Here is a 12,782-nt window from a genome sequence, read left to right as displayed (position 1 = left end):
GGGTTAAAATTCCATTTTTGATGGACTATGATTTGTTGAAAACACATCACCCACCTCTGCTCTTGACAGCTTGTGACATGGTTTCTCTTGCATTACCAGGAATTTCCTTGCAGAGGGGCATTGTTGCAGACTGGAACGTAGAGTTGTAAATTCAACTTTTGATACGTTTTCGATTGAAGGGCTATACTTGTTCATAATCCTAAAATCTGCATCTGCGTAATGTACCTCTTGTTAAAGCTTAATATTTCATAATTGGCTTATAATTGGAAAGGAAGAGAATGTCAGTACACAGTGATAGCTTAAAATGAAACTGTGCTGGAAGCTTGCAACGCCGTTTGTTTGGAAACGGCCTGCAGAAGGTTACAGTGTCGGGGTAAGAATTTACTTAACCTCCAACCACTTGACGTAAAGGTATTTCCATCTTTGGAATGGCCATTGAAAGCCAAAACCGAGTGAAAATAGATTCGTGTGATTAAATAGTTCCTTTTAACGCTGTCTTAGGAAGATCAGCACACAGTATAACGTTTCCACTAAGCTGAGTAACTCTTTTTTTTTTTTTTTTTTTTCCTTCGCTCTGCGAGAATGCACTGAAGAGTGTGAGTCATTTTGTTTTCAGACTGAGAACTAGGTGGGTTTTTTTTCCTCTTTTTTTGGAGGGTATGGCGGGGGTGAAGCCACCTGTGAACCAAAGCAGCTGTCCTGCATCCATCCCAGTCGCCCAGGCAGGAGCTCTGGCGCCTGGCTGTGAGCCTCCTCCAGCAGGGTTGACTCTTGCTTCTCTGTCTGTCCATCACTGTCCTTGAGGTTTTCCATTGTTTTTGAGCTTTCACATCTGTCCGTGATTTTTCCACCTCTGCAGCGTCCGGGTTGCTTCAGCCCACAGGCTCCACTGTGGTTCCCACAGTCCCTTTGCTCTCCAGGCTCCTGCGCTTTTTCCGTTCGTGTTCCCATCTCTCTGACGGAGCCACGTAGCCTGGAAGATGCGTCAGGAGCGCTCGGCATAAACAAGGATTTTCATGTTTGCAGACTGTGGTCAGCTGCAGCTGATGGGCCAAAATAGCTGTCAACCTGACCATTGTGTGTGCAGTACTAGGAGGGTTATCTGGAAGGGATTTGGCCAGTGTCCATGCCCAGCTAGGCAACTCGGAGGGCTTTTTTGGGAAAGCGAGCGCTCAGTGTTGCTAGGTGAAGCCTGAAGATGGTGTGTTTCCTCCCACTGAAGGGCTTTGCTTCCCGTCCCGAATGCGGGAATATGGGAATAAATACTGTCTGGAATAAGACAAAATGCTTTGAAGTGGCATTAGGCGTCTCTTGCTCTATTTTAGGCACTTTCATCCTCGTACTATTGCAGTGCCCAAGATTAATCAAGGTTTGCTAAACAGGCCCATAAAATGACGTGATCGGGCAGCCCTATCCAGCCTGCCCAGCCGTGCAGACCGCGTTTCTCCGGAGCATTGAGCATTGCTGCATAGTTGCTTGTCACCGTGGCTGAGGAGCTGGAAGGAAAACATCACTGATCTTCCAACTTACTCTGTTTCTTTGGCTGAAAGACTGGGGTTTCAAACTAATGTAACGTGTCAGCCCCAGTTCCTTGCTTTTCTTTGCGGAGAATTTCCACCCTCTTGGAAAAGGAATTACCTTCCTTGACCGTAGCTGAACCGAGAGCAGTGCAGGGAACGAACGCCATGCTCGCCCGCTGCAGGGAGCCTTTTCTAGCTGAGGAAACCCATTTCCAGCTGGGGCTCCTCTTCTGTCTTCACAGATGGGCAGAGAAGGGCATCCGCTGGGACAGCCCTGCAAAGCCTCAGTCTTGGTCTTGGGGTCCTATGTGCTCCCTGTAGCTGAGCAGGCAACATGGAGACTCTCCTTGCCCCAGAAGCTGATAGCCCAAGATGAGAGAAGACAGAGATGTTGCACGTACGGATATCTAAAGGGAAATTTGCGTTTAAATTGTTGATGTGTCACCTTCACTGGTCTGATCCTGGCAACATGTTAATATTTTTCTAATACTGTGAATTTCCTGCTGTCATCAGTGAAGTTCCCGGCATCCATCGCCTCTAGAAGAGGTGTTCTCTCTTTGAGCTGTGCACCTAGATTCGTGATAGGAAATGATGGCAGTGTAGGATAGCCAGAGGCGTTTCCTTCATGTGGAAGGAACATCTTAATGGCTAAGATAATCAGGCTTCATCAGATATTACATACTGCTTGGTTATCTGCTATGTGTGTATATATATAGAGAGAGAGAGATGCTCTACAAAAGAATTAGGTAACGGGAGCCCGCCTCTGCATGGGTGGCAGTGTGCGACGGCGGTGAGGTGCTGTGAGGAACCTTTGGGTCTGTTTATGGTTAGGAGGCAATTTGCTTTTAAAAATTATTTAAAAAACAGAGTTCTCAGGAACTGCCAGATGACAGAGCTACTGTTGTACGAGGCAGAGTGTAATTTAATAGTGGTTTGGGTAAAAACCTGTGGTTTTTATTTAATTCTGAGAGATCTCAAAGTGTGTTCTCTCTGAGCCATTGATTTTGTACAAGCTAAGGAACTGAGACTAATGGAAATTGGCTCAATCTGTGTTTTAGAAGTGATGGAAAATGGTTAATTAAAACATAACTAGTTTGGCAAAAAACATCCTTTTCATCTCGGGTCAGTGTGTTGCCTTGGATAGCGACCACTAAGCAAAGAGTTTAGAGTGCTTTATGAAGGAAACGCTGGCTTTTTTTGAGCTTTGTAACGCGACTGAGAGCTTTCCCTCGCTGCTCCTTCCTGCTATGACTCTTGTTGTTAGAGGCGAGTGAGGAAACCTCTTACCAGTAGATTTGAGTCTGCTGAAAAACGTTCTCCTACGTAGCCCGTAACAGGAACGACTGCCTCAGAGTGGTATTAACCTGTCCGTTTTATTTATTTTCAGCAATGATGAAAGTTAGCTAACGCCCAGCATTATTCTTCTGTTGCGTGCCTGTGCCTTGCATGTTCTGCCCCCGCGCCCGAGCGCTGCTGCCAGCCCGCGGCCAGGAATTGCTTTGACCCTTGCGGTCCCCCGCAGCCCGTTCCCCTGCCGACGCCGGGCAAACGTTTTCCCTCCTTTGGGAGCGCAGAGCTAAGTCCCTTTGCGCTGTGCTGAGATGGATACAGAGAGAGGTCTATCTATCCAGAGTTATTTCCTGTTAAAAGGACAAGGTCCGCTTTGGTCCCGTTTCATGGGTTGCCACGCGGTGAGCAGCAGCGGCTCCAACGTGATGGATGGAGGAGCGGCTCCGCGAGCGGGGTGGCGGGGGGCCGGGGCTGGCGAAGCGGCAGGCGAGCAGGGGTGCGCAGCTACCTTATTTGGAGCTCGCCTGCCTGCCCGCCGACCTCGGAGCCACCGCGCCGCCGGGATTTCTGTGTTTTTGCGTCTCCATATATGGAGAGGCTGCTTGGGGAGTCTGGTGGCTGGCCTGAATTAGAAGCAACGCAACATCTGCAGTAAGTGCTGCTTTTGTCACAGGGAGCTAATGAGGTTACATCCAGGCCTGGAACTGGTTTTATAGCAAAAGAAATAACGTGAAGAAAACAAATTTCCCATTAAATCCAGCTTTTTCATCGTTTGCCAGGATGGGCATGGTTATCGTTTCCTTCGTAGCGGTGAATTCACACAGAGGAAGAACAGAGCGTAAGCAGAGCAGCTCTGTCTCAGGAAGTTAATAACTCATACGTGACAGTAATAAAAGCCACGTTTCCTGTGTGACACGGCTGCAGCATCTTTGCCGTAGGGACCCTGCTTTGCCCCGGGTGTCACGTGAGCGTGCACAGGACGCGCTGCATTAGCGGTGGGATCTCATTCAGCCTGCGCGGCTCGATCCCGAGACCTTTCCTTGAAACAGATAAGGATTTTGGTGGGGAGACTCAATCTTCCCTCCGCATTGTGCTGCTGTTGTGTTTGTAGAGGAATGCTGTGATCTACAGCCGTTCTTCAAGTAAATCTGGTTTTGTAACAAGTGAATAATGATAATACGTGTTTTGAACGACCTCTTGACTTTGCTGAGTTTGTTAGCAAAACTTTTGCTAGCATAGCAGGGCAGACCTGCCTTTTCTCTCACCTGGGGCACCACTTTTGCAAGTAGTTTCCAAAGCTCTTCCTAGGCAGTACCTGCAATCACTGCATGCAGAGCACAATAGAAAAGATTTTTTTGCCGCAAAAAACGTGAGCCAGAGGTACTTTAGGATTTTACTGTCGGGAAATCCTTGCGGAGAGAGCTGCAGAGTCAGCTTCTGAAGGATGAAAATTTGAATCTTGGACGGATGAGTTTGGCCTGTGATTCCAGGGGGCCTGAAGGATGCAGTCGGTGCCTTACTTAGTCATCCCGCCTACATACTTCACCGCATCTAAGAAACAAAATCCACCTGAGTTAATTTTAAGGCCCTGCCAGCATAGCCTCTGCAAGGTGACTGCTTGCACCTTTGCCTTTGGACAGATCCTTAAAAAAAGTCAAACAATAAAACCTCATACTTGAAGTCTCCGTTACAAAGTATCTTCTGGTGCTTTGATGCGTTTTCTGGAGGGAGTCTTGTGAACCACAGGGAGTATTTTGGTCATGCGTCTGAGTTCAGAATACGCACGTGTGGATAGGGATGGTGCCTGCAGGCTTTCAGCCTGTGCAGTCATATGGGAACCAAATCAAGGGATCCCTTAGGAGGAAACCAAGCACTGACAGGAGAAACGTGGGGAGCGTGAAGCGTGCGGGAGCTGAGCTGTGCCCGCAGGGAAGGGCTCGTTAAATCGCTGTGCATCAGCAGTAGCACGGTGCATACCTGCCTTTGCAAAATCCTTGAAGCATAGCGGAAAAAGGCTGCTGGCTTCTCTGAGCTCCTGGCCCTCCAACGAGCTTGGTGGGCTGCATCCTTCTAACCTCCCCCATGCCCTCCAGGGACGCGCTGTGCGCACAGCACAACGCGCGTTTCCCCTCAGCTCTTGGATTCCTAGCTCTTCTTTAGAAGATACTTGTTCTTGCTTAAAAAAAAATACTTCTTATAGCTTCCATTTTCAGCTTATTTTGTATCCCGCCGTTTCTGCATTGAACCCTGGAATTTCATTATCAGCAGTGGGAAAACGTTTTGATGACTAATTTTGTTTGCTTTCTTCTCTTGCTTCCTTTATGACAGATTAAAAAGCAACAACAAGATGTATTAGGTTTCTTGGAAGCCAATAAAATCGAATTTGAGGAAAAAGATATTGCAGCCAACGAGGAGAACCGGAAATGGATGAGGGAGAACGTCCCCGAAGACAGCCGGCCAGCAAGCGGGAATCCCCTCCCGCCCCGACTCTTCAACGACAGCCGCTACCTTGGGGTAAGGGATCTTCCAGATCTCTCGCTTGGATTTCTCTTGTCCCAGTCCTTGAACAGCTGCAATGGTTTGTGCTTTGCTATTTCGATCCACAGAAGAGAACTTGGCCAGCTGGACCCTTGGGTGTGCAGGCTTTGAAGGGCACGGAAGATGTTAAACGTTTACTCATCCTCTGGGGCTCTTAATAACAATCGGTTCTTGCATATTCTGCTGCACAGGAATAGACCTCAGATCTGCAGATTCTCCGGCCGTTGTGCTACTTATGGGAATGAGCCAGCTTGCAGAATGTGTATTTTTCCAGTGATTTTTGTTTGTTAACAGCTTTGAAAGTTTAGGGTTTTTTTTAATTCTCATTTAATTGTGAACTAGCACATCACAGAAATCTGACCCTGCTGCGGCAACCCTATGTTCTGCAGCAACTTCAGAGAGCTGCTCTGTGTACATGGGTTTTTTCTGTAAACATAGATCCTAGATCAATCTGTAACCTGTTATTCAGCTTCTAGAAGAAGTGTTTGTATGAAGTGATTTCTGCCGTGTCAGTATATATCAATTTTCTAAAGATGAGATGAAAACACTTAGCTTGGGATCAGCTTTTTGTGTACTGTTTCTGAAAGGAAGGCAGTTGCAATCCACTTATGCTAATGCCTTGAATAGATTAAAAATCATGCTGCAAATACAGTTCCTACTTGTAATTATTTTAATGCTTGATCAAAAGTATGTTGCCCTGCAGCACTTCTACTCAGCAGGCCATGCTTGAATGATTATTAGATTAAGTGTTGATTTTATTTTTAAAACTTAATATCTTCTGAAAAGAGCCCACGGTATGCCTTGCTCTCTGCTGTTTGCTTCTAAGTCGTTTCGCGATCTGGTGCTGACCTGCAAAGTCCATAAATCAGAATCTATCAGTTCTGCACCTTTGAGAGGCAATTCTGTGGCTACGGAAAGAAACGATACTCAATCCTCAGGCATTTTTTCTTGCTTGTAACAAAGGCAGAACTTGAAACAAAATCCGCAGTGAACTAATATACCATGCGACTTTCAAAATTTTAGTGACTGTGGTTTTGACGTGGAAAAGCTTTGGTTTGGAGTGACAGATCAGTAATTGTCTATAACTGCAGGCTGAGAAGGAGCTAGTCATGAAGAGCTGAAAATGTCTATTATTTGCAGCTATCTTTTTGCTTTTTAAGAAAAAAAAAAAACTTCTGTGCCATTAGTAAGTCCAGTTGCATACAGTGTCACCTTTCTCTCCTTGGAACAGCAGAGCCTTTAGGTGCACAAGCAGATTGCTGTGCAGTTGTCCTTTATCAGTGAAACGTAGCCAGATTTCTGCTGCATTGCTACAGCTGTCCAGCAGCGCAGGGCACGGTTAGGCAGTGGTGTAGGACAGGAAGAGAAAAAATTGTATGCAGTTGTATCTGGATGTTCACTTATCACAGATGCTTCTAATGTACCCCTAACTGCAACCTATGAGAGTTCTGTGTACAGTAATTTTGGGGAGAAGTGTACACACGCTTCAGATTAGTTCTTGCTATGTACTTATTTCATCACAAAAGGTTTCCCTGAAGGAATATCATGTCACTTTGAACTTTTCAGGACCAGCCCCTGCTATTCTTCAGGGAAAAAAGTTTTTGAAACTACTGGATATTAGGCTAGGCTGAAGATCACGCAGCAAAGGATCTCCAGGAGAAGGTTTTAATCAAAGTTGTGCCAAGCACACAGGCAAGGTTACTCTCCATTTTTGGGATATTTCTGACTGGATTTGGAGAACCTCTCCAGCTGCTATATATATTTCAAAGCACTAGAGAGACCAGGGCGGTATATCATGCAGAGAGTCATTGTTCTTTGCCTTACTCTGTCTTTTCCACGTGTAAAGAGTGAGATGGTGGAGCCTCTGTCCGTCACACAAGAGGTTTCAAGTTCTTTTTATTGATCCTGAGGTTGCTCCCATAAGGAGCAATCGTACAAGATACAAAGGGACCCTAATTGCTCTTATTTTGAAATCCAGGCAATTTGCATAACTGGATTCAAGTTACTGCAGTTTAGCTTTCAGAAGGGTAAAAGTTAAATTTTATACACCCGCACATTTAAACCCATCTACGTCTTTATCTGATTCGGCATAAGCATGAACTTCCCTGTTGGTTTTATCTGAGGCAGCGTAACCGGCAGAGGTGTGAGCAAACTGCGTTTTACTGGCGTGGGTGCAGCAGAGGGGCTGTGATTGCAGGCTGCCCGTACCCGTGGGTTGGCGAGGAAGCTGTTCCTGGTGGCGAGCCTTCCTCTCCTGGTTGGTGCTAAGAGTCAGACCGCTGGACTATGCACTCGCGAGATAACAACCCCTTTGTTACCAAGCAGCCCCAGTGTAGAGCAAGTACTGTCACCAGGAGGGCTTGAGGGAGGATTTAACATACTCGTATGCGTTTTTATCAAGCTAACACCTGAATGCTGCGTGTACAAATTGAACGAGGATTTGATATCTCTGATCTCTAGGCTCTTTGCATGCTCCGTTCCCTGTACTTCCCTCTATTCCAGCTGCCACAGCCTCTTCTGCGAGTGCCCCGGCTCTGAGCACACTGCAAATCCTCCAGCATTTGCTCATTCTTTACGCTTCTGCCTGCAGACGGATGGGCATGTGAAGCAGCTTGCCCTTAATGGCAGCTCCCTCCCTGCCGTCAGCCCTCGACGGAGCCTGCTCGGTGCTGCCGCTCGTCCCTGGAGACATTTCTCGGCCAGGACTCGTTCATCAAAAGAAACCTCGTTAGAGCTGGAGAAAGCCCGTGCTGTTGCTTCAGCTAGAACGGAGAGGAGAGGCACGAGTCAGATAGGGGCTGAGTTTGGGAAGTGGAGCAAGGGAAGTGTGCGGTAACTTGGCCAGCGCCGGCTTTGCACAGTGCTCGGTTCGTTTGGCCAGTGTTTGGCCACAGCGCTTGCTGAGCCGCGTGGTTTTGCCAGCTCTTTCCCCACTTAGCAGATGGCTAGGTTGAGTCGTGTATGCACTGTACAGAATTACATTTTGTCTCAAATGTAAAAAAGGGTAGAGAAAGGAGCATGTGTATTTTGTGTGTGCGTTTCATTGTTTTTACCTTAATTTCGTGCTTGGAAAGTGGCTGTGTGCATATTTAGAGCTACTGTGGTGCACTTCTTAGTACAGCACCGAAGAGTGTGAGGCTGAGACATGCACTGTTTTGCTGGGCTGGTGCCCGAGCTCTGCTTACGCTAAAGGGAGCTGGATCTGTACATCTGCAGCACATGAGTACAGATGGATGTCTAGCAAGCAGTCCCACTGCCTTTCAGTCATTTGCCTAGACTAATCATTAATGGCAAAAGTGATGGAAAAAGATTTACTTTCAGTTTACAGGTTTAAATTGAACTTCTAACAGGTTTACGAGTTAATGTCCCTAGTTGCAGAGTTGCCAGTACTAATCAGGAGTCAGTAATGACAGCTGTGGACGTTAATGTTTCTGACTGCAACTTGGTCAGGGCTCAGCCCAGCCCTGGAGGAGGGACATTGATGTCAGACCGGTGACAGCTGAGTGCATTGCCGTGCAGGCTGTCTCTCGGGGAGAGGTTGAAGCACCTCGTAGCAGCATCTGTTGCTGCGGATGCCGAAACGCGCAGCTTGTCACCTTTTCCAAACGCTACAAGTTGTATGGTAGCAACGTTAACGATAAACATCTGAGGCGACCCTCTGAATTTTGTATTATGCCACAGCAAGCAGTTTGCTCTGTGTGGCCTGGGTGACATACCAAATTGATCTCGAGTTATTTCTGAAGATTCATACTTCTGTTTTGCTTTTTCCCCTCCTTGTCCCCGATCCGAAGGATTATGAAGCTTTCTTTGAAGCCCGAGAGAACAACGCGGTGTATGCGTTTTTAGGCTTGACTGCGCCACCTGGTTCAAAGGTAGGTGTATACGTTTTTCACACTAAACTACCGCCTGTATTTTACACCTTCTTCTTCCCTGCTTACAGTAGGGTATTTTGTGTTTTGTGGTTGCCCCAATGAATCTACCTGCTGGTCCGATATTCGGGCTCCAGAGGCTTTAGCTTTCAGACTTCAGCACTGCTGCAATACGTTGTTATGTGCCCATTTATTTAGAGGATGTTCTGTTACCTGGACCCTGTTCCTCCCTGTCCTTCTGCCAGAAAAACTCAGTGTTCAAGACTGATGCTCCTTTGATACTCTCACTGTAGAGCCACTTTGGATTTTTTTTATTGGATTTTTTTTTATATTGTACACCCTGGGAACAAGTGAAAGAGTAGTTAATTTGTGCACTGAAGAATGTCCAAGAAATCTGGATGAAGAGAAATTGTGACAAAATAAAGATTTTTCAATTTAGTGGGGAAAAAATGATTCAGATGAAATTTTGATGAGACTTTTGTATTGGAAAATACCTTGAAACCAGAGTCACTTACTTGAAAGCAATTTTTTCCTCCACCCTATTTTCTGAAGCTTTATTTTTCCTTTGCAACTTGCAAACCAAGTTGCTGCTGCGCAGATGCAATGGACTGGGATTCTCTGTTGGATTTTGACAGGATAAGACAAGGCTGCTTTAGATGTTTCACTTGAATGCAGCAGGATCTACCAGGTCACTCCCAGCTTTCTTTTCCCAATGGATAAACACACCATTTCCTTTCAACTTTATTCATGTAAGAGTTGAAGGTCACACTGTACATATCACTCAGAGACGTAATTTTAAAGGTGGATGATGATCAGTTTATATTAACTGTTACAAACTACAGGTCAAACTGAAACAAGCAGTTTGGAGAGTCAAATGAATTTCCAGGGATAACTCCACTAATGTGAATGATGTAGTGAGGAAAAACTCTGGCTCGTGCAGAGAGTTCCCGAGTAACAAAACCTGTGATGCATGCCCCTGAGTGGCGCCTCGTTGGGTTCGGGCGGCCAGCTGTGCGCAGCATGAGAGTCATTTAAATCCTGTTTTTTGTGGAGCATCTGCACAACATTGCACAAAAACGAGCAGAATGGAATGGAGCCCCGGAGTCAGGAGGCAGCACTGACACCGCAGGATGCTTTCTCAATTGCAGAAGCTTTCCCAGGTCCCGCTGTATTATCCTTTGCTCACTCTGCGGCTGATTGCGTGGGCTGCTACAACCCACCGCACCCTTGGAAGTGCAGTGCCGGCGGGGAACAGTTGGTGCCCTGATGAATCAGGTCGTCCGTCTCTGTAACACGCACGAACGTCGCTGCGTACCTAACCTACGAGTCGCTGCTTTGACAGAAGCCGTCTGCATGGCCAGCAGTTGCTCTAATTCTGTCCGAAGGGTGGCTTTTAAGGAAAAGGTTAATCTTAAAAAGGAGAGACATTTAAAGTGGTTGTACTCTGCTGAATTTTCATGCTACTTGCTGCTGCTTGGGGATGCGTTTGAGCCGATGAAGATAACCTCTGAATAAGTGACTTTGTACCCAGTGTTTTCTGCTGTTGGCCTGACTTTGGTATCTGTACCGCAATTACATGATGTCAGACCAAGCTGACTGCCTGCTGCCTAGAACGAGAAAGTGATTTGTAGATGCTGCAATTGGCATTTACAGCATAGCTACGCACAGCTCATTCTGCAGTTAAAGACATTGAGTCTGTGTACGGGGCTACGTAAAATGAAAACGATCTAGGGTCAACCTGAATAGCATTGCAAGAGAGGACCTTGACAGCAGACCTCCTTTAAGTGTCAGTCTGAGAGATTTGGAAAGTTGTTTGAATACAAAGTTCCAATATTAACGCCAAACAAAACTGTGAGGCGGGCCTCAGAAACGAGCATGGGAAATGAAATAACTACTGAGCACTGGTGCTTTGTTTTGTGCTTTGGGCAATGAAGAGCTCAAATGTACCTACAGACCCCAGGGAAGCGCTCAGAAAACAGTTTGCATTCGATTTATCTTAAATATCCCAACTTCAAGCGGTGTGGGTCTTTTAAAGGGAGACGATTGGATGAGTTAAAGGCTGTGATTACTTATTTGAGACCTGACAGCGTGCTCAGTGAGGGGCTTCGTGGGAGCAATAAGGGAAAGTGCAAAAGATGGAAAGTTTAAGATCTGAAAAGCTGAGCACTGCCCAGGTAGCTTGCAGGATTAGGCCCAAGGAAAGGGAATTTGACCTTTAAGACAGGTAGGTTAGTGTGTTCACTGCGGAGCGCGCTTTGTGTTACTACTACCCGCTTTCCTCAGGGGGAGAGCGAAATACCAGGAATCGTCTTCAGCTTGCCACTGCCTCTTTTAAACATATGTACCTGATAACTGCATTTTCTGCCAAAAAAGGCTGGATACAACTTCTGTAGTGCCTGTGACCCACTAATGGACTTGTTACAAAGCAGAGAACCACCTCTTTGTTACCATTCAAAGAATGCCTTGTCTTCTGGAGAATTTAGAACGTGCTTTTTCCCCAGGTTTTTTGCCCTTTTTTGTCTTTGCACCTTTTTTGCCTGCCTTTTTTTGTCTCTGACTGATAGCCTGCCCTTGCACAAGGCACGTGGCTGCACTGCGGCTTCCCAGTCTGCTCCCAGGCCTGCGGCACGTGGCCGGAAAGGGAGCACGGGGGACGGTGGAGCAGCAGCCCCAGCGTTCCCACGCTCCAGGGCTGAGCAGCGCTGTGCGACGCACTTGGACAGCCAGCCAGGAAAACTCGAGACATCGCCCAAGTCCAAGATAACAGAGATACACGTGGTCCTTCCTGCCCTGCAGGCCAGGGTCAGGGACTGTGTTCCCCCCCCGCCCCCTTAGTTTTGGGGTGGGGGAATCTTACAAGCTTCCCAGGAATTCCCTTTTTTCTCTTCCTGTCTTTTTTGTAGTATTTACTTGTTTGACGTATTTTTGAAATAGTTATAGTTACTCAAGCTTATGTTAGCAGTGATACCGAGTCTGCGATCTTCAGTATTTCTGTGCAGTCACTGAAGCAAATAACTCAATTACATAAAAGTTGATTTTTAGCAGATTTGGGACTTTTTCTTAAAAACAGACAAACCCTCTCTCCTGAAGTGCCCTAGTGAAAGCACTGTGAATCTGTTCATCTTTTTGTAGGTCGTGTTAGCATTAACATGTAATTACAGTAATCTTCAGTCAGAAGTTTGCAGAAACCCTTTTCAAGGAAATTGTTAACGCGAGTCATTTTATTCCCATTGGTGACCGCCTTCCTTCTGAACGTACGAAACCCCAAGACTGAAAAATGCAGGTTATTGTTTTTTAATGTTCCTTCTGAGATGTGCTAAGAAATGTTAGAGGTTAGGGGAGTTGTGTACTAAGCTGTAGCAACTGTTTCATGATCTCAGCAGGAACTGGGAATAACTCGTTGTATCTGTTCTTTGACATCTGTGGTCCAACCTGCCCTTGTTGTGGTTAGGAACGCAGAGCAGGCAGCAGAGAGAAGGTGAATAAGTGCGTATTCCTGCAGGTCCTGTTTGGGCTAGGCTGGAGTTGGAGGTAAAGCTAGCACCGTATAGGATTTGCTTTATAA

At 46.4% G+C, this 12,782-nt stretch overlaps 1 protein-coding gene across 1 annotated transcript in view; it reads left to right on the top strand.

The window, feature by feature from the left end:
* The window catches only part of SH3BGRL (SH3 domain binding glutamate rich protein like), a 39,437-nt gene that overhangs the window by 23,613 nt on the left and 3,042 nt on the right, over positions 1–12,782 (top strand). The window contains exons 2-3 of the mRNA XM_068956690.1: positions 5,139–5,324; positions 9,140–9,220. Coding sequence (XP_068812791.1) covers positions 5,139–5,324; positions 9,140–9,220 — 267 coding nt within the window. The remainder of the gene's footprint in view (positions 1–5,138; positions 5,325–9,139; positions 9,221–12,782) is intronic.

Source organism: Struthio camelus, chromosome 11 (assembly GCF_040807025.1).
Source record: "Struthio camelus isolate bStrCam1 chromosome 11, bStrCam1.hap1, whole genome shotgun sequence".
NCBI classification, from domain to species: Eukaryota; Metazoa; Chordata; class Aves; order Struthioniformes; family Struthionidae; genus Struthio; species Struthio camelus.
This window is presented reverse-complemented; position numbering and strand designations above follow the sequence as displayed.